General features: G+C 36.5%; 1 protein-coding gene and 1 non-coding gene across 6 annotated transcripts in view; one reads left to right on the top strand and one right to left on the bottom strand.

Moving 5' to 3' along the window:
* The window catches only part of LOC119653442, a 130,688-nt gene that overhangs the window by 82,333 nt on the left and 25,268 nt on the right, over positions 1 to 23,087 (top strand). For 2 of the 5 annotated variants that reach the window (XM_038058032.1, XM_038058029.1), the window contains exons 1-2: positions 4,249 to 4,380; positions 18,769 to 18,893. In XM_038058032.1, coding sequence (XP_037913960.1) covers positions 4,264 to 4,380; positions 18,769 to 18,893 — 242 coding nt within the window. In that variant the 5' untranslated portion in view covers positions 4,249 to 4,263. Of the gene's footprint in view, positions 1 to 1,107; positions 1,486 to 4,248; positions 4,381 to 18,768; positions 18,894 to 23,087 lie in introns of those variants that run through there. The other 3 variants (XM_038058031.1, XM_038058030.1, XM_038058033.1) reach the window with 2 other exon arrangements.
* Trnad-guc lies at positions 44 to 115 on the bottom strand. Its single transcript has one exon. It is a non-coding gene; the product is annotated as a tRNA-Asp (tRNA).

Genomic DNA, 23,087 nt, shown 5'->3' with positions numbered 1-23,087 from the left:
CATAAGAACTTAGAAAATGAATCAGAATCGCAAAAAGTTGCCTCTCCCCGGCGGGGAATCGAACCCCGGTCTCCCGCGTGACAGGCGGGGATACTGACCACTATACTACCGAGGACATGAATCTATCTTCGAATGGAAGGTTCTCACATTCGCACGGTGCTTTTTGCCAAAGATAAATTCAAGAAGATACTATAAGATGCGTCAGTCTACGTTCTATTTGTAGTCCCAGATTGAAAAGGCCCATTAGGAACAAAGACAATACGTTTTTTTCCAAATTTATTTCTGATAAATGCATTCAAAATGAAGTAAGTGAAAAACAAACATAAAATTAATACTGTAGCGAATCAGAAATGTAAGCGACACCCCGTAATTAAAAATGACAATAAAAATGAACAATCAAAGTGTATTTCGGTAGGAGCTTTTGTGAATCATCCAAACCCAATTACTTTTTCCCATTTATCGTTTAAAATGAGAGGCGGCATCGCGCTGTAGCTATATCGTCTTATCTTTCAATGTTGAGTTATTTAGTACATTACTCTAGTTAGCAGGGTATTATCGTGCTATAAATTGTAAGTGATTAGCACCTCTTAGACGGTTACATTTAAGTGCACTGTACATAGCCGAACTGAATTTTTTCGTATAAGCTACACACGAGAAAACAAGATTAGATACGTTTTAAGTCCGTCTTCAAAGACGTCATGCATTTTTTATCTCGCGAGATAAATTTTTATATAATTGCGAGAAACTACAAAAGCCGAATGGTATTGTCACTTTATGTAGAGTAATGATTGATAACAATGCACTTTCGCAATAGTGCAATGAAATCTCCACCCACATCCTTTGGAGCTTGTGAAACTTGTGTCGCTAGCTCGTATGTTCTAATGTAATCGAGCATATCTGTATTTTGTTTCCAAGTGGCTGATGTTATCATGGCTTTATTGTTGCTCAATTTTTTAGTTAATTTTTCTGTTTTCCAAGCTCTCGAATGAGAGCTAACGAACTTCCTTGGCGTTATGTACATCTCTTCATATATAATTGTACGCGATGAAATTCTATAGCCGTTTTTTGCGATATCTTACGAATTGTCTCAGCCAAGATCAGTTATGATTAAGTCAATATACTTCAATTGGTTCTAACAATTTTTCCTCATTTCGCCGGGCGCTGACGAACACAACTTCATACCAAGGCGGCAGTAATATATAATCATAGTTGGTCAGTTGCTATCGGATACTTCGGTCCATTTATCGATTTGATCATATTCCGAGCGGTATGGATGGCGACTAGGAGTATCACAAGACAACTAGGCCGTTTCGAGATGAGTGTCGTATCGTGGAACCTGTGAACAGTTGGAAAATTTGTTGGCTTCTAGCTTTTCTGAATAATTTGGACTTTTCTTTTACTTATGCTATATTAAAAAAGTAAATATTGTGTGATCTGTGTTAAATAAAAGGACGTTTAATGGCTGACGAAAAGGAAGTGCCTATGGTAGGTCTAATTGCACAGTAAATTATCACCTTAATGTTCAGTGTGTTTAGTTATGGACCGGATTAGATTAATTGCTATGAAAGCTTGTGATGTGCAGAGGCAGTGATAAAAAAAAGTGATGTGAAACATGCTCATGATAAGTTATATCAAGTGTAATGCAAATACGTGGGTGGTTAGCTAGTGAAATGTGAAGTTTTCTATAAACTGCATTCCAGGCATACGAAAAAAATCAAAGGAAATTTGGAGATGATTTATGAACATTGTTCCAAGTAATCGTTGTATTTATTGAAGCTCCAGGAGAGTCGGGCAAAAAATTTATTGAAAGTGAATTTTACTGCCTCTAGCTCTCAGTGTGATTGTTTAACTGACATCAGGATTGTCCGATCCTACACACTTATTTGCACCAAACGGGAAATACATCTTTACTAGAGGGGAGAAGAAGCCTATGCTTACCTTTTTAAATCATTGGTTTCTTTTTTTTAGTTTAGCACAAAATCTTATTAAAATCGGTTTACTGACTGCTTGTCTGTCCGTCATACGCATTTTTCTCGGAGACGGTTGTACCGATTGACACCAAAGTTGGTAGAAAGGTGGGAACTGTGAACGTTCATGCATATAGTGAGTTACATTCTTTTACGTCGAATTCAAGGGGGGCGGAGGGTCCCCATACATGCAAAAGGGGGTGGAAATTTTGTTTTCAGCAAATATAGTCATGTGGGGTATCAAATTAAAGGTCCCGGTTAGTATTTTTCGAAGCCGGTGTTAGTTTTGACATTTGTTAGAAAGATGGGGAATGCGGGGGTTGATCATTTCTTTAACGGACCTATTCTCAGGTGCCTAGGCCCCAAAAAAAAATCAACCAAAATATTACTGTGCAGTCTTAAAGAGCTTCTTGGTAGTATTAACGAAGATAAATTAAGAGAATTGAAAATTCGACAGGCAGTGTCCCTAACACCGAATCCGACCAGGCAACCCCAGACTTCCTACACATATAGGACAACAAATAATTTTAACTCAGCAGCACGACACCAAATTCTTCCATTTTTTCCCACATAAAACATATTGCTGGAAGATTTCTCAAAAATATATTTCATTCCGATGTTGTTATTAAAGTGCACAGGTATTCATATATATATTAATATACGCAAAGAGATCTAGTTTTTACGCATATGTATATGCCCATATAGGACATGAAGACCATTTATGAAAATATTAAAATGCCGTTTACTTCATTTAACATATTTCCTATTGCAAACACTTAAAAAAAAATAAAATATTTAGTTCTTGAGGAGGGATAATTTTGGGATTTGCTCTCGAGTCAGTGTCCAAAATATAAGTGTAGGCTGGTATGTATGTTAGGAAAGTTATGAAGGTGATTTGAAGTGTATAGCTAAATCCTGGTTGGTATACATCTTAGCTAGTAGCTAGATGTGCCAATTCTCGTCAGGGATTTTTAGGAAATTCATAATCTGCAAATTTCTAGAAGAAAATTGTTTCAATAAAGATTAACAAAACACAATTTTATTTAAGTAACAATATATTAAGTAACATTCTTTTTCTTCAGCCTTTGTCCCGTTTACAAGCGTATGTAAATAGTTGAAGCCCAACAGTAGCATTTAATACTTTGTAACCTTGCCTCGATTTTTGATTACATCTGTTATGCGGCCAGGAATACTACGAATACAATTTCTAATGATTGTTTTTAAATCAATGTCCACCATATATCCTGAATGTACCGTACCTTATAATTTAGCTGAGAACCTATCTAAAGGTTTTAAATCCGGAGAATTTTTTTCGCGTTATTTCAGCCACTGATGAATTAGAAATAACGGCATTCGAGGTAATCGCTGCATAGCTTCATCCTCCCTCTTTCAAAAGGGGTAGAACTTGCATCTATACTCCACCTTAATATCCGCTTTTTTTATCCATTTCCTGTCAATTTACTCTTATTTTAAAAATGATAACTTACTGTTAATATAAAACTGAGGTGCATTTGTACTTACATGTACCGTTAAACAGACTACAAACCTCCCAAAAAACTATTCTGAAATTACCTTCGCAATTTCGCCGAGAAAAACTTTCGACAAAATGAAGCGACTTTCCGGCAAATAACGATTCTAACGTCCCAACCTAGGTGAAGTGGCAACATGAATGATATAGTAAATTTCCTCAAAAAAGATCACCGTTCCAAATTCGATGAAGAGGTTTCTGTATATGTCAATGCAGCGTATGATTTTTGGTGATGCTGTAGGTTGGCCTGGGATTTGCGCCTGCAACATTGCTGCAGTCTTGAAAATAGCGTTAAGCGCGATGATAATGAACCTGAAGCACAGAGTTTTATTGAAAATAAAATATGGGGAAAAGAATAACAGTAAGAATGGATTGATTATGTGGATTTTCCACAAACTATTATTGGAATAGAAAGCGTTTTGGGCATAAATGAGTTGCAAATGGAGCAAAATGGATATGTCCTGCCGAAAATCGGGTTAATTTCGAGATATTCTGAACCAGCTAAAGAGTGATTTTTGGCGTATATTTGTTTTATTCTAAAAGCTGCACAATTAAGCTTCAATTATTTATGTTGGTAGAAAAAAATAATTTCGACTCGAAATGGCTGCATTTCTTCTGAAATCAATTCCTCTGCAAAATTTTGAAACTCCCACTTACCACTTTTTTTTAAATTTCCAAATTGATTGTTTTCATTGCATGCTCGAGCACATTTATGGTGATAACAATCATGATTAACTAGAATTCTGTGTAAAGTAAACAAAATGCACAATGAATCCATATTGTGAGGCTATCCAAACTGCTGCAGTGAAAAAGTTTAGTTCAAACGAGAACATTCGTCATAGTTTTGGTGATGCTTTGGATAAAACGTCATTACTCCATTTAAAGGTATGTTGTGAATTTATTCCTTCAATAGTAATGCGACAACCATCGTTCCATTCATCATCATAACGTAATGAAAAGATAACCTTCGGCTCTTGGCCTCCTGGATATACTTCTTCCAGGCATCTTGATTCTTCAATCGCGTCCTCCAGTTGGAAAATTTCAGTAGCTTTTTACTGGCCTCCTTCACTGAGTCCTGTCACCGTTTGCGTGGTTTTCTCACTGGGCGGCGTCCCACACCCGTAGGGGTGTGCCTTTGAATACCCTGTTAGGCAGTGCTTGTTGTCCATCCATTCTACGTGGGCGGCCCACTGCAATTTTCGTAGCTTTGCCATCACCGATGTTGCTGGGTTGATGAGTACAATGGTTTTATTCACCCTTAATATCGAGTTCTTGCTCACGTCCCAGGAAGCTAATAAAAACTTGGATGACTGGGGAATTTGAGGCATATGAACTCAAACCCTGACGTGCTATGAGCTTTAGACGATTTTCTATTTAGTGCCCGATCTTATGCTGCTTTTCGTAAACCAACACCTTCGTCAACATTATAATTGTAAGCTGCCGTTGTAGTACACAGAAAATAACATAGCATCATTGAATATATACAGAAAAAGTTGAGAAAGCCGCTTGGATTTATTTGTTAAGAAGATTTCATATTAAATTTTCGCCAGAAATGGGGTTGTGCACTGATGATATACCAAGTAGAAAACTGGAAGCTTTAGGTTTGAAAGTTTTCATTTTTTCTGCACGATTAACTGTACATAGTAGAACACCCACTGTAATATGGCATTGTCATTCCATGATATCTTAGGGAGTAGTAAATTCATACAAAAAACGCAACTTTGTTCTGTTATGGCTAGTAGAATTTCCGCCAAACTTTCCAATGTTCCAGTTCATGCGCGATGTGATGGTCTATTTATTAAAACATTTTAGAATTCTAGATAAAGTCAAGGGAAAGAAGGGTTTTCTAAAAAAATTCAATTCTGAAAATCTCCTAATGTGGTTTCCTCCCTGGGGTTACATCTATTTGGATTTTTTTTTAAAACTTCCCTAGATCCATAATCAATAGCGATTTTCTATAAAAACAACTTAAAATTAGTTGTAGAACAAAAAATATGAAAATGTTATTATTGTAGATAGTGATCCAAGGAAGTTCTGCTCGCCGCGGAGGACTTCTAAAAACTCTTGCTTTGTTTGTATGTTCCTCCAGCCTCCAGCATTTTGTAAAAAATGTCAATAATAAATTTTTTTCTTACTTCTTAAGAGTTGTTTAATCGATTGGTATATTGCTTGTGCAATACAATTTCACACTGTGTTTCACAGAAGAATCTTGAAAAAAAAACTTTTTTGGGGGCCCCAAACAGATATAACCCTTTAGGAGTAAAAAAATGCTTTAATATCCGAAAGGAGACGCGTTTTTCTTAAAATGATTTTTTTCACATTTGCGGGAATTCTAATTTAAAAAATAATGAATCGAATTCTATGAAATTTTGAGGTATTCTGAAATTACTAAGAATATGAACCAATATTTGGTACAATCTCATATTTTTAAGGGTACTCTTTATTTGTAAAAAAATTATAAACATTTAAATTCTTTTTTCTCATAGCGGCAAAATTTTTGATTTGGATTATTTTCACGCGATTAATGTTCATATTTTAGAAAAGTTAGTAATGTAAAATCAAAACCCTTTTGCTATCAGATAAAAATTTGAGTCACTACACGTTCCGCAGTTGGAGAACTCTTGTTGCGAGTTTCAGCATACTAATGACGCGTAACTTTGTTATTTTATATCCAAAATAAATAAAACAAAGGTAATCAAAATATGACTAATATGAATTCCAATTAGTTCTTTCCGCTAAATCTCCAAAAGTAAGTAAAATTAAGCCTTCTATTATGGTTTTTCCTGTTAAGTATGATTTTAAAAAATTAATTTGAGAGCTTTAAATTTCCTCTCATTGTTTATATGACGAAAAGTTCCTCTTGCCGATTGCTTAGCTGTTTGGTAGTGTGGCTGGTTTCTAAATTAGATTAGAAGTGCTATCAATTTTATGTATTTTTGCGAAGAAAGTAGACAATATGATAACATTTTTGATGAATTCATGCGTAATTAAGGGGGTCATCCCGTGTGAAGGCCATTTTTTTTCGCCTTTTTTAGAAATTTTTTTATGAAGAACTGGATAAAGATACAAATACGAATTTTTCACCATCTATTTATTAATATCTTGAGCGTACACAGTAATTTGTCCAGTCCCATCTCCAAAAAAGGCGTTTTTAACTTGCAGATTTAACTACAGTCCGCAAATTAGGACTAGTAAAAAATATTGAAAGCTAAATTTTTGGTGGCGTGTTCAACTTTTTTTTGTAAATTTTGGTTTTTTTTCAACGCTTCTTTAATGAATAAAAAAAACTGGAATGGGTGACCGTAAAAATATCGTCTGAATAAGTAGTGAACATTTCAAAGAATTTTGTTTGATAGATTTTGGGCTATGGTGGCAGTAGATTTTCAACCTGCAGTTTCGTGAAAAATGCATTTAAAAAGTAGAATGTGATTTTTAGTCATAAAACCTTAACTGACCATTAATCTGCTATACCTAATCCATAAACCTTAGGTTTACTCAAAAACACATGTACAGCCTTAACTTCAATTCTTGTCCCTTTAGCGTAGTCTTTCGAACGTCATTCGGACGGATAATTACGAGCTTTATTACCGCGATCGACGTAAATCTGGCGTATGACTTATCACGTGTTTAACACGATAATTTCGGAACGACTCCGAATATTAAAAAATCACTTTGCCCATATATTCTACACTATATCTAGAGACAATTGATGCAAAAAAAAATTCGATTCCGCGGATCTGACACATGGGATGACCCCCTTAAAACACTTTCCCGTTCACAAATAAACTTGGTTATTTCAACCACTTGAAGCTGTACGGGAAAATCAATCACCATGATAAACTTATTGCATTATTTGGCAGATCTTTTGAAGGGGTTTCAAGCAAAACTTGATATTGGCTTTCTAGTGAATGGTACTATAGTGGCCTTGGCTGGATCGATATGTAGCCCAGCCCTTCTGCAACAGGTACCAGGAATTCTCAATCAGTTTATACAGATTAATACAATATCATCAGCCTAACCCTGGACACAATTAATTTACTGCAGATTAATGGTGATCCTGTGGACAATCGTGAGTGGTGTTCATGACATTAGAGTTTATAGCTATCCGCACTTCTCTTTGCCTGCTCTCTAATACCCTGTGTATCCAAGAAGGGAGTTTCCTACTGGCTTGTGGATTAAGGCATCGGGTATAGTATTGGTTAATACATCGGTCAGTTGATATAGGGTAGTTTCGGTTGACGGTCCTGTCTGATAAGCGTGTTCGCATGGATGCAATGGATCACGCGTTAAAGCGTTTGTTCTAATGTATTTATCTATGACCTTCTCCACTATTTTGAATACAAACAATGTAATGCAAGTTGATCTGAAAGGTTTAGGGTGAAAAGTTTTCTTTCCTTCTTTCTTTTAGAAAAAAAACCTACTTTTGTCCGTCCCCGTTCCCTTGGTATATAACCAAAGATTCGGTCCATTTCGTTTTGACGCGAACGTTTTAACACCGCTCGGAATTTTAATTTATTATTTTTTTCCCAAATTATTAAATTGTGTTCTGTTATATGGTTTATGTCGTTTACACAGATATGCATTTCAATAATACGACCCATTTATTCATAGACATATTGTTGGAGCCGTATCTTAACGTAATGAAAGGAAATAAAAGTATTCATAAATATGCAGCATAAGTGTTCTATATTGGGGTGTGGAAAAGTGAAGCTGATAACTTAAAAAAAATTAGAGAAGAAAAGAAAGATTAACAAAACAAAGAATATATGCTGCAGAAATTATATTCATTATGTCTCACGCATGGATCGTCGAAAAATACTCGCTTTGAAACGTGCCCCGACGAGACGAACTACTTGCGACGTCTAAACGACCTGCTTCAAGAAGGCTATGCCGCTCCTTACCACCCTAGGAAGAGATGCGGAAGTAGTACTGGATAATAAGCTTCCAAACATACCTATTTGGACAATTTTCAATTTTAATTCTTCATCCTTCTCTCTGTTGTTGGAGTGTCCGGCATAATGTCATTGTCTTCTACTGTGGGGCAGGACTGCGGCAAATGAGTTGTGAGAAGCAGATATACTCTACCTTCTTCATTCTCGGTAAATGTCCGATCTTCCTTCTTCAGGCAGACAAAGGATATTGTCCAATCCTTGGCTATGATTTTGTATAGCTTGGATGCTTTTGTGGTTTGTTCAATCTCTTTATACAACTCCTTAAAGCTGTTTCGTTTTCCCTCGATTGATTAGGTTCCTATACATGAGCAATGCGTTTTTGCACTTCGGGTAGTTCCCGTGTCGTTTCGCCCGGTTGAAGAGTTTTCACACCCTTGGCTAGTTTCCTGTTCCACCAGGGAACATCCCTTGATGACTTAAGGGGGTCATCCCGTGTGAAGGCCGTTTTTTTGCCTTTCTTTGAAAAATTATTTTGAAGAACTGGATAAAGATAGAAACGCGCATATGTTTATTCATATCTCTAGTATATGTGATAAATTTTTCAGCTTGATTTCGTAGCTAATTTTCGGAATAAGTGTTAATTTATGCACCCATCTCCAAAAAAAGGTGTTTTTCTGTTGCCACGCTGGAGGACGCTGTGTTCATCTGAGGGAAAAAAACTAAACGGCATTTTAATGTGGACAATATTTCATGGTCCGCAAACTAGGATAATTAGAAAATATTAAAAGGTAAATTTTTGGTGGGCTTTTAAACTTAATTTTTTGGATTTCGGTGTTTTTTTACGACTTTTTTAATGAATAAAAAAAAAAACTACCCTTCCGATTGCAATTATCCTAGTTTGCGGACCGTAGAAATATGTATTAAAGAAGCCGTGAAAATTTCAAAGAATTTGGTTGGATAGATTTTGAGCTATGGTGGTAGCCGATTTTCAAGATGCAGTTTCGAGAAAAACGCATTTGAAAATTTAAATGTGATTATCAACAGTAAAATTTTAGCTCACCATTAATTTGCTATACCTGGTCCATAGAGAGCACCCTCCGTTTCTTCAAAAAAGTCTTGTAAAGCCGATTGTTGCTCTCTGGTGTCAATTGGCTCTTTTAGCGAGGTCGAATTTGGCGGTCCGATCGTCGTTTGCGCGCTTCATTACGGCGGTCGGCATAAACCTGACATATGTGACCAACTTGACATCCCATTGTCACTAGGATTTTGAGAATGCCATTGAATCCTTCATTGAAAATAACTACAGCCAGAAAAGTGGCTATTTCTACGACCTTGGCCCCAGAATGAAGGTGTTTGGGAGCGAAAGTTCAGATCAATGCGTTTAACGACTCATTGTTATTTTGGGTCTCTGTTCCTAAACATTTGTTCAAGAGATCATCTCGTGACAAATCTTCGTAGATTGATTTGATGACTGTTTGAACTTCTTCAGTCAAAGGTGCCTTCTCATGGTGCAAACTATCCAGTTCTCCTTTAGCTTCCGCTTTGCGCCATTTGCACCAACTGTCCTCGCCTGCTGGACAATTTTGATGCTGAGGATTTTCGTCTGTAAATCATTTATGGAAGAAAGTTGCCCAAATTTCTTGCTTCATTCCTTCTATCTAACTTGCGTGTCGACGAATAGCTAGCCCAGGAAATGTAGTGAGGTCCTTATCTAGACTGGATTATCCTTTTTATTCCAAACAGCAAATAAGTTTAGACAATTGATTGGTTTTCCATCTTTTTATATTTATACCTGTGTTCAAATTTATAAGGCTCAGGTAAAAAACTAACAGGTAAAAAAGATTCAATGCTCTTTCTCTTCGAGTACTCTAGCCGCGGCTGCAACTCCTTACCTGTTTAACCCTGTAATTTCTAAAGGACTCGGAATATCGGAAAATCCCTTTGTCCACATATTCTCCACTATATATAGATACAATTCATGCAAAAAAAAAAAATCGGTTTCTCCAACCCCGTGTAAAGGCCGTTTTTTTTATGGCTTTTTAAAAGAAAATGTTGTGAAGAACTGGATAAAGATACAAATGCAAATTTTTCTCCATAGATTTATTAATATCTTGAGCGTACACAGTAACTTTTCCAGCCCGATCGCATAGTTCCTTATTGAAATACAGAACAAATTACATACTCATCTCCAAAAAACTGTGTTTTTCTGCTACCACGCTAGAGGGCGCCGCGATCATCATAAAGAAAACAAGTAAACGGCATTTTAACTTGCAGACTTAACTACAGTCCGCAAACTAGGATTATTAAAAAATATTAAAATCCTTATCCTAGTTTGCGGACCGTAGACATTTGTTCTGAATAAATCGTGAAAATTTCAAAGAATTTCGTTTAATAGATTTTGTGCTAATGTGGCAGCCGATTTTCAACATGCAGTTTCGAGAAAAACGTATTTAAAAAGTGGAATACGATTGTTAGCCATGAAACATTAATCTGCTATATATAGTCCATAAACCACCGCTTTCTTCAAGAAACACATGTACAGCCTTGGTTTCAATTCTTGTCCCTTTAGCGAGGTCACTCGGACGTCATTTGGACCGATAAATACGCGCTTTATTACGGCGATCGACATAAATCTGGCATGTGACTTATCACGTGTTTAACACGATAATTTCGGAACGACTCCGAATATTAAAAAAGCGCTTTGCTCATATATTTTACACTATACTTAGATAGAATTCACGCCAAAAAAAAAAATTTCGATTTCGCAGGTTCGACACATGGGATAACCCCCTTAACTGTTTTAGTTGGAAAGCTGGCCTCATGTGCGTCAATAATGACTCTGTTGAGATCTTCCACCACTGTTTCCAGTTCCAATCCGCTAATGACGTTTGTTATTGCTTAGATGCCTTATATAGGAGTCCCAATCTGTTTTTCTGGGGTTCCTTACTGTTCCCTGTACTTCAGAGTCGCCCTCAATGTCGATATAGAGGACTTCTTCGATACTCTCCGTTTCTTGTCCAGCCTGTTTATCGGAGTGTTTTCTAGAGTTATGCCTGGTGCCGGTCATGAATGGTGACGTACTCTCTATAGTACATACTTCAAACTTATTGTTGAGGATAAATTGCTCTTCTTTGCTCTTGGTATTTCATTCCGTAAGAGAATCCCAAATTACCTGTACATCTGCTCCTTATAGACTACGAATCTATCTCCGGTACATCCAGAGTTCTGAGGCCATCACTATTTCAATGCCGTCCTTGAAAATTGTGCGTGAAATTTCTACAGGTGCAACTGTGTTGCTCTTTAATGCCTAGAGCTCTTCTCCAATGTCGAAATATCATCCTCCTCTTCCGACATAGCACTTCTATGGGTCAACCCTAACCGGCTTAAGGTCTAGATCGCCCAGCGTCTCCTCAATAGCCAAAAGATCCACCTTCCTGCGCGATCCTGTCCTTTCGGCCTATATGAGTGTTTTACTAAATACCTGAAATATCTGATAGATGACTTTTTGAGAAGACACATCACGAGTGTCTATATGAATTATACTCTTTTTTCAGCCTCGTGGTATGCATTTTTTTTTCCAGGGACTGCTGCCATTTTTAAAGAAGGAACACCAATAAACTCATACACATAGCGCTATCCATGCTCTTCTTCAAATTACAAGTTCATTGTTGAATAATTCCAACATTCCTATTCTATTTCTATCCCTGAGCACTGACAATTGCATAAACATTTTTCCATAAACTCGCATTACTCTACATAAACCATGTGTATATGCACATATCCAGTTCTACTTTTTTATTGTAATTCCTGCAAAACTATAACTCAACGTGGGGCGAACTATATTTAAGGTCGCCGCCGCATTTCAATGGATTATCAGAGTAAAATTGAAAGTTATGCAACAGAAAATTTAAACTAATTGACCATGTCATTTGTTGTGACTACACGTACGTTGCGACTGAGTTGAGTACAGTCGTTTATGCGTTGCTTGTTATTACGTTTCAATGAATTATTGTAAATTATATGTTTAGCTGCCATTCGGTTAGCCATTTGGAGATCAAAACGGCGTCAATTTGTTCACTATCATTTATTCGTATCACGATAAGCTTATCAATCTCTTGCCCATTTCGTAAATTACTTTCGATGCATTTGGAGTGTTCATGTGAATGGGATGGTACTTGAAAGGTACAGCTTTGGTTATGTAGTTCTAGGACGAAATAATAAATTGTACGTTGGAGACAAGTCTTGATTCCACACTCGTTAAACACAGCAGTTCACGTAATATATTTGACGCCAATTCATTGTATTCATTTTTGGGCAATTTCAACATCTTGTCGTCTTTGACGACTTTCGATAAAAGAAGGGGGTAACTAGTCAAACGGAAATTCTTTGTTTAAATTCAATGGTTTATTCTTTAGAGAGTTTTATTCAACTGAAAAATGTTCTCTACTTCTTCATGATCTCTTACTTCACGTTGATTGGATCTACACAAAATGAAGAATCTTTTATATCCCAACGCGCTCATGACGATGAAACTTATATTCCATAAAAGTTTAAGTTGTTTAGCAGTTTAGGAGTGAACTCTAAGTTTCAATGAACACCACTCTTTGGACTGTACATTTAAAATTGTTCACTAACCCATTTAAGATGATACGAAGAAGCAAATAATTTGAAATTAAAAGTTATTGGAATTATTTTCAATTATTTTTCTGGCTTTCTTTGAATATTAGTATATTATATTATGTAATCTTTGTGTTGTTTCTTTCCTTTGCTGAAATGGCATAATATGACATTCGTAACGGTAGCGGAGCTACTTTTATTTATAAAGTGAGCTCAATTAGGAGACATAATATTGTTGTTAATCTTTGTTGTAACGCTACTAATTTAAGTTGAAGTGCCTGGCGATTATGGTTTAGCTAAATAAAAATGTGTTTCAGAAAACCGTCAACAAAAGTGCATAGGTGTGACTGATGCATTATGCTTCAGTTAGGATGAAAAAGCTAGTTTTTTATCAAATTTCTAATTTGTTTTCTTCTTTTTTCACTTGACGAAAAACTTTTTTAAATAAAGTTTACGTTACAACTCCCGATGTTATGTTAGTGGTCTTAGTTTTCAAATCGTCTCATGCTCCATCACCGATTTTTCCAATCAATCGAAGTGTTTTTTTGACCAATTAAATTAATTTATTCCTACACGTCCAAAAGACTTTAAAAATATACGAAAAGTTTGGGCAAAATTCGACCCTTCTCTGCAGTAGCAATATTCTGAGTTGCTCTTTTGTGAAAATTTCTGATAGTATTTTAGTAATATTTTAAGTGAAGATGCTCTAGGAGCTACTTATAAATATAAATATTCCTACTTAAAAAATTCACCTCAAATCAAAATTTGTTACATTTTTTATTCTCAGTTGCCAACTTCGAAGACATCCATGTGATATAATATTAAGATTAAAAAAAATAGAAGAAGTCAGGAAACTGGAAGCTGGATGATTTAGACATAAAAGATTTTATGTTCCCGTCATGGGGAGTGCGTGGTAGCCCTTGCACAATAATTCAAAATTCAACTGCGTCAGCAGTTATTTACACAAATAATTTGCTCTGCAAAGTATTCTACCCATTATAGCTAATTCCATACGCTTCTCACTAGGAGTTCAATATTATTAGCAAATGTGAAGAAGTTCACCAAAAACAGATACAAAAAAGTCGGAATACCGGAAGCTGGACGCTTCGGGATAAAGGTTTTGTATCCATCTTTTGTGAGAAATTTCTTATTCACGTTTTCCCATTCGCATATACCTCCAATTCAAAATATTCCTATATATGTATTTCCAAAGTTCAACTGTGCCGTTCAAATGAGTTCACTTTATATGGTGATGACGTCATACACGTCTTACAGTACGATAAATTCTATAATTTTGTTAATAATAGTCAGATTTTTGTCAAACTCCAAAATCATGGTTATAAGTAATAACAACCGCTTACTGTATGTAAAGGATTCGCAGGCCACATGTTTCAATTAAATTTCGTGCCAATTGGTTTAGTCGTTTCTGAGTAAATCGGGTGCGGCAGACAGACGACGGACCGATCCTGATACGGTTTTGTTTTACATAAAAAAAGGGCTCACTTAATGGGGGCAAAGGGCTGGGGAGAAGTAACTTTTTCATATATGAGACTTAACATTTCACTAGAATGTCAATTATTCTTGTTAATTATGACGTCAGCATCTTATTTGCATGACTTCAGATGCAGCAAATTTGTGTGAAATCGATAAATTTGAACTATAACTTTGGCGCTAATAGCCGAATTTCCATGAAACTTGGAAACCATCTTGATATTTTTCGGATTTTTGGGTTTAATAGTTTCCGAAAATAAGTCCTGCCTCACTTTAAGTGTATACATTTTGACTTCCAACTCGTGCACTTTACAATTCATGCCAAAACTAATATCAGATTCAGAAAGACTAATCGAGACTTTTCATTGGATATCCCACATGATGTGTCCGGATAGCTGAGTGGTTAGAGCGCAAGGCTGTCGTACGGAAGGTCGCGGTTCAAATCTCACTGGTGGCAGTGGAATTTGTATCGTGATTTGACGTCGGACCACCAGTCGACTCAGCTGTGAATGAGTACCTGAGTCAAATCAGGGTAATAATCTCGGGCGAGCGCAATCCTGACCACATTGCCTCCTAGTGTACCGTTATGGTCCTGAATGAAGTGCTCTAACACACTTCAAGGCCCTGATCCAACATGGATTGCTGCGCCAACGATTATTATTATTATTATCCCACATGACTATATTCTATGGTAAACATTTTTACGTTCTCTCTTTACATGTAAATTTATGTCACTCACTATATGCCGGAGATTTCATAGTTTCCATACGCTCACCAAATTTCGTTCGGGTCGGTTTTGGAAAAACGTGCGTGTGACAGGCCGCGGCAGATTTTAATAAGGTTTTGTTTTACACAAAAACTCAAAAAAGAATAGCTTTTATTCTTGATTGTAAATAGAGTCTAAACGATTGTGCACATTTTTGTATAAATATCACGGGGCTGCTGAACTGGTGATTTACTATAAAAGTGATGTTGGTCAGAATCCGTATGGGAGAAAATTGCTTGACTTTTAGGGTCGAGCATTATAAACCGCTAGCTATAGTTCCGATGGGGAGCACCTGAATGGTCAATCTAGAAACTATACTAACTTCGGCTGGTCTGATGAAAAGCCTTTGGAAGAGACATGTGGATGACTTCTGTGTAACTATTGGAAAATACGAAGATGTAAATTCACAAATCATGGAGACAGAAAAGAAAGGTCAACTACCATTCTAAGACCTGGACATTCACAGGAAGCTGATAGACACCGAACGATTCTCCAGCACAAAGTTGCCTCTTCCAACCACGTGATCTACCGGATGCTACCCCTTCCCATATCCCCGGAGGACGTTGTGAGAGAGAGAGAGAGAGCATATATTTGACCAAGCCAGACGGGTACATCGAGCTGACCATCAAGAGTTTGATTACCAAAGGAAGGAGGGTGCATTGACAGCGCGAAGCTGACTTTGCCCGGAGAAGCCCAAAAGGAGAATAGTTTTGGTATTTAACCAAATTTCCCTTTCGTTCATACGATGGAACATGGTGTGTTTCCAAGGAGAAAGTAAGATTGGTGAAACACATAAAGGATACCAGGAAGTTAGACGTGGCTGGAAGTTTGGAGATTCATATGGTAGAATTCCGAAAGATGCACTTCACAACAGAGAACAAGACAACGGGTACCCTTGGCTTTTAAAATGGACAAAAGACCCACCCGAGAGGATGATTTTAATATCATCAGGTGAAGGAGTGAGTGGGGATTTAATTAGCCCTCCGATACATAAGACAAGGACTGTAATAGGACAATTTTTGGATTTCTTTTATTTCAAAAAACAAATAGAAATAAGAAAATCGTAAAATTGAAAAAAAAACACATTTTGCCACTCTATCTTATACTTTGGATCACAAAGTCAAACTGCATAAAACGGAAAAGGTTCATAGCGATTGCTTCAGTGGTTTTTTAGAGAGCACAAATTACGACACCGGTCTTCGCTTTAGTGTAGGTATTCTAAACGGCATCTTTGCTCACTTATAGTCATCTTCACCATGTAATAAAAACAACAGTTCTTGAATTTCTTGACATTCTTTCGCATCTTCATTTCCTTTATTTTCGTGGTTGCAAATGGACTGTCCTGTTCTCTTTGTGCATCGTCACTTTGATTACTTTTGTGGTGTTGTACCAATTTCATATAGTAAATTCTTCAATATTCCCTTCCTTATCGCGTTGATCCGGAGTTAACATTAAAACTTCAAATTTTCCCCTAGAAATACTGGACTACTAATATTGTTGTTGTTAGTCATCCAACTAAACTTTGTACGGTGATCAAAAGAGAATCTGAGTTGATCTTAGCCGACCAAGAACGTCTCGGCAACACGTGCTTACACGCCCCTTGTTTTCGGGAATGTGTGGGGGGATCCTTTTGCAGTTGAAGCATTTGCAAGCGGGTCTTCACGGCCAATTTCGTCATCTCTTCTGCCCTTTGGTCGATTCGGCCAAATCGAATGGTCGTTGACCTTCAGACAATTCGCATTATCGTTATAATTGGCTCCATGTTAGACAGTTATATACTGTCAGAGGTAGTCTGTTGATTCTACTGATCCTACTTTCTCCATTATATTGAATGACTGTTGCCTGCCCCCTGCCCTTCCTCTAAATAGGCCATTCCCTTATTTTTAAAAAAATATTTTATGATGATTCTCTTCACACGTTTGTTAGTCGCTCGTTTCGCCCGTTATCGCCTTACCTTGTCGTCAAGATGGCCTGCATCCTTGCATCTATCAAATTCAATTTAAATATGATGGTTTCATTTAATGGTGCATAGCCTGCAAAATCAGCTACTGTAAAGTTGTAAGACGGATATTTCGTATTTTTTTTTGTTAAGTCTTCATATCCCTCACGATAATTTCTTCTATCGAAGCAGTTTTCACTATGTGGAAAAGCGTCCAAAAGACAAAAATAACATCCATAATCCATTTCTTGCCAATCCTCATGTATTCCTCGGAGACTTGGGTTCTTAGCAAGAAGATTTGCGAACTTTTGGCCGCGGTCGAGAGAAGAATCCTTCGAAGAATTTTTGGCCCCCTACATGAGGATGGACGATTCCGTAGCCTACATAATGACGAAATCTACGAGCGATACCATGACCGTCCGGTTGTGGATAAAATCCGGCTCAATAGGTTACGGTGGGTGGGTCTCTTAATCCGTATGGATGAGTCTATAAGGGCAATATCTATGCTAGAAAAAGAAGACGAGGCAGAACCTGCATAAGATGGAGCGATGGCGTAGGTCAGTACTCCAGACAGCTTTTAGGAATATCGAATCGGTGGACCTCGGCGCAAAACCGGGATGTCTAAAGTTCCTTTTTAAGGCAGGCCTAGACCGGATACCGGTTGTTGCGCCGTAGATGATATTGATGATAATCCATTTCGTTTTTGTTTAGATTAATTTGGATACCCACCCGTCGTTTGCTTTTTTTGGTTCTAGTCTCCTAACATCAGTTTATTACGCTTAACCGTAATTATAATACACATTCTGATATATCAAGCCCTGTTCATCTGTTAAAGACTTCTAGTACTGGCAATGTGGAGTTTTTTATTTCGAACGATAAGGAACGATACACTAACGCCTTCAGTATATCATTCGGGTTTTCTTGTTTATGGTATTTACTTGACATATAAGATTGCAAAATAATTTTTAATAATTATGGAATGGAGCGATAGTGTCTAGCTAACCTAACTTGATAAAGATGTTATCTTTACACTGAACACCCCTTAAATGAGATTTCCTTGATATGCCTTATCAAATTGAGTTTATTTAAAATTGATTAGTTTTTATTAAATTAAATTGATTGCCATCGCAACAGACTACTTTAACCTTAGCCATAGCAACAAGATTTTTCCTTTCAACAAACCAATGAACGTTGTTTGTTTCTTCCAAAGATGTGCCCTGGTGCAAACTTGTGTCCTAATTGGCATGACGAAATTTTATCGAATGTTGGGCCTACATGGTGAAATGTCTCAATTGTTATACGAAGATATTAGGCACATGTCCATCCGAACAAATGAGCTATTACAGATCAGCAGATCAAACCATTTAATATGATTGTTTGATTGTTTGAATGACCTACTATTTTTCGTTGAGATCCATATGGTTTATATTTGATATTTTATCAAATGCCAAGTGATCTTGTCCATTTATCACAATTTAGCGCGCGACTAGACTAGTAAACAATCTAATAATTGGAATTGGTGTTTCAGCTTGTAAGGCTATTCTTATCATAATTGTTTTTGTTTTCAGACTGAAAGTGAATTAGCATGCGAAGAAGCGGCCAGGTTAACAGCGGAAATTCAAGAAGGGGATGGACAGGATGACGACTATGATGCTTGTGAATACCATGATCTCCCACCACCGCCAGATGGAGGGTAAGTGTTGGAATTTTTTATCAATGGGTAACATATGTATCTTTCACTGATATTCAATAGCAAAACGGCCCCTTTCGTGCTAGAAAGGAAAGATTAGTCAGATTTAGATTAGGCTTTAATATGTAATCACGTGCCAGCTATTTTAATCACGCACACGAATACGGTCTTCAGACGTAAATAATGTGCATAGTTGTCTTCCCAAAGAATAATAATAACTTAAGACAGCTAGTGTAAATATTTGTATCTCCTCTGTTAATTTTCAGACATAAGCATACTTTCCAAAAATAGTATGTTTATTTATTTGCGATTTTTCAATCGTATAGACATCATCGTCAAATGCAGTTGAGAATATCAAATGAAGATCTCTATAAGTAAGGTTTTTATGGTACGGTACGGTCCTTGACAAATACTTGATTGAATATGAAATAACGCAATGTAACATAATCTTTATCATTTATTGTGAACTATTGCGGCTCCTCACTTTTATTCCAGAAACGCTGATTCCAAGGTATTCTTCTGGTACTGATATTGATTTAAATGGGAATCTGCATGATTTTAAAATGATTCATAAATTTGTCATGATGTGCTAAGGCGGATATTATCAACCTACCTTAGAAAATCTGTTTCATTGTTTCGAACAGAGATGCCCTTGTTAATGTGTAATTTATCTACTTGCAATTGAACTTCTAACCAAATTGTCTACTAATGTCAGCCTCCAACTATTAGGTTAAACTGAAAAAGAAATCATGGAATGGTTCACTGTCGTCGTTGTAGTGCTGCTGGACCTACTTGAAGTAAATTTTAAGTTATTAGTTTGTTGAAGGTACATGGATTGAATGCAACCCATGTGTCAAGAGCTATCATTGTTCTTATTTCTATAACAAGAAATAACACTAACAGATGAATAATGTAACTTTGCTGTCTTTGTCAAGTATATTTGGTTTTGATTGCATTTATCTTCCCTGATAAGATAATAATGTCATTTTTCAACTATTTAATTCAATTGTTGAATTGTAATTAAATTTTATTGCATAAAATAAGAAAATAAATTATGAACAACATATTTATGCCCCCTGTCATGGGCTCCGATTGAAATTCATTTTTTTTTATTGTTTGTTGAAAAAGTGACATTGATCGACGGTTTATTGATTCACGCGATTACAAAAAATATGGTTGTCATCTCGGCACTCTTACTAAATTGTGACATATGTAAGGGTTGAAATTTGGACAACGAACATTGGTTAACTTTGAAGAGTTATAAAGTATTTTATTATTCTTGCTGACCCTGGTCTTTCAGAAAAATTATTACGAAATTTTCCAATACACCATAAAAGTTAAATTTAATTAAATAAGTCTTGTTAAATATGAATCAAAATATGTAGATTGAGCAATGTTTGTAAATTTCTTCGTGAAGCAAAAAAAAATTGATTAGGTATCATAACGTAGGATTTTTTCAAATTAATTTTTGCGAATATGCCTACACTATATCAATAGTCTTCCAAATTAGGAGGTCCTTCCCTTAGCGGTTTTGAGTCGGTCCTCGCTTGTTTTGCAGGATCAAGGATCATCCGCCTGAGGCTCTATACGATCCAGCAGGTAGTGTATCCACCACGGAGCATGTCCAGCAAACTATCTAGCAGCTAGCGTGTCCAGTACTTAACGTGTCTGACACGAAAGAACTCTCCCATACATTTTTTATGAGAGGATTCATAATATCCAGCAGCAGGCGTTCCGTGTCCAACACGGAGCTTGTCAGACACGGCATCATTAAACCCAAGAACATTCGTCTCCCGGATTGAATATATTTATATGGTGAAAGAAAATCATTGCGCATGTACGTCGTCGTTCCGCACATCCGAGTGGGACTTTGTGCAAGTGTTTCGTTCTTCCATTATTAATTTCACCAATGCAAGCTAATGAATAATGAATGTATGCAAAATTAGTATGATTTCTATCGACTAACCCACTACTGTTTTCTGTATGGCATAATAATTCGTTCATTTATCAAAGCTGATGATAAATTCACGGCTGAAAAAGGAACAAATTTATCTGCAATTCGGTTGGTGATGAATTCATCTAAAGATATAGTGGAAAAAAAGAGACTAAATTTTGTTTTCTAAATGCCGAATAAAGAGTTATTTTTTGCTCATATACCGGTATTTCGAAGACGAGTTGTCCTCTTTCTCAGTGAGTTTTTGTCTGAGCTGCTTATGGACCAACTTGTTGAATACCTAAATCTGGACCTCAATTGCTAGTTAATTTAATTACTTATTCAATTAATCCAAAACGCCAACTGTTGATGTTTCCTAAATTACGATTCATCCTTTTATCCTTCCGTATCTTGTGGATAATGAAACTATGCTAATGCGTCCAATTTATGGAAGTCATTTACCTCCTTAATTATCTTTAGGTTATCCTCCGTAATTGCATGTTTCTCCTCGATCATGTGTCTGGCTACTAATGATTGGAGGCATGTGCTGGTATGTTTTTCGCTTTCGCCAGCAGCAAGGAGGCAAATCCTAACCTAAAGATAATCAATTCAACGCCACCAACAGAATAGAAGCTCCAATTCAGGAAATTGCACTCACATGGAATAATGAAAAGGACTGCACAATTGACTACCCGCGTTAGAACATAACTACGCCGAAATATTAGTTTCGGCTGCCAAATTACCATATCGTTTTAAAAAAAAGACAACTCGGAAGGCTAATTTGTTAATTACAATTGTTTAAAAATTGAATTCTAACAATGCTAAAAAGAAAACGCAATGACTTTATGGAGCGAGCAGTTTGAATCTTATCTACGTGAAGGCATCCAGTTTATTGTTTGTTACTTGTTACTTTTCAAGTAATCTATCAGCTTTTAATAGGAAAGTGGGAAATTGATGCGTAAATAAACAATCCTTCCTTCTAGCATTTTTACCTGAATGGTAATAAAACCTGCGTTTCTGAAAGATCCGCAGGCCGCAAAAAAAGCATTTTACCCCGGAAATTAATATTGACAGTTTTACGATTTTATGAGTAACTGTCAGGTGCCGGTCTACTGTAGTTTCTGGGCTCGAATTGTGACGTCATACAACATGTTGCGAGCTTTTCAGTCTGATTGAATTTGTTTGAAATTTAAAATACTGATAATTTCTAAAACACAGTTTTTTTTCCAAATCGGTCTTTGAGAGTTTTATTAGATTGCACCATAGAAATGATTTCCTTCATTAGTGAAACTAAGGAGGGGAGTCTATTGGAGCTCTTACAGACATTTCTCACACATGAAAGTTCGCTACGTGATTATATATACATACTTATATATGTATATAAACCAAAGAGAAATTTTCGATTTTCCCAACGTTTTAGGTTTATCCGTCACGAGTTTTGGCATCTCGTTTGGGTCATTGTCATTTTGCTACAACCAATCGTGAGCCACATTACACTAGGAAAATGTTCTGCTTTCAGATTTGAGTTTCCAAAGCAACTTCAATTTGTGCCAAGGACCAAGTGCCATCTCGCCTAAGCCAATCTCCAAGAACAAAAGAGGGTACGATCGATTTCTAGAAAATAAAGTCTATATACCACAGACGATAGTGTCTGACATATCCCAGTCGATAATGCCCGATGATATTGGCGATAATGCCTAATATCCCAAAGCGCTTGATCCCACGTCAAACTTCAGATAAAATAACATCTTCAAAAAAGCACCAAAAAGAATACAAAATTATAAAAGAAAGACTAAGAATATACGGCGGAAGCTGATAGATGTGCTAAAATTTGTGACTCCTATGATATATAAAGAGACATGGAAGTCAAATATTCAAAAAACTATATATTGAGGGCGAACTTGGCAATTACATTTGGTACTATGTGCTTCCACCATAGTGAAGAAAAACATGAGAAGAAATTGTCACCTGGAATTCAAAAGGTCGTAACAACCAAATGCAAAATATCAGTGAAGTTATAGAAAAGGGGTTGACAATATTTAGCTCACCCTTTCGGCAGGTCGTAGGAAGGGGTGAAAATTATGCGGACCATCCTAAAACTGTGCAATCAATCTAATTTTGTTAAAGTCCATCCATCACCTTTCTTTCCTCCTCCCCTCTCTACAGGCATACATTTATATAAAGCAATTTCACTGTCTTGAACAGATGAACAAATAATTCCACTACCGTCGAAAAACACCTTATGCCTGATTTACTTACAACTC

Source organism: Hermetia illucens, chromosome 4, assembly GCF_905115235.1.
Source record: "Hermetia illucens chromosome 4, iHerIll2.2.curated.20191125, whole genome shotgun sequence".
Classification (NCBI taxonomy): Eukaryota; Metazoa; Arthropoda; class Insecta; order Diptera; family Stratiomyidae; genus Hermetia; species Hermetia illucens.
This window is presented reverse-complemented; position numbering and strand designations above follow the sequence as displayed.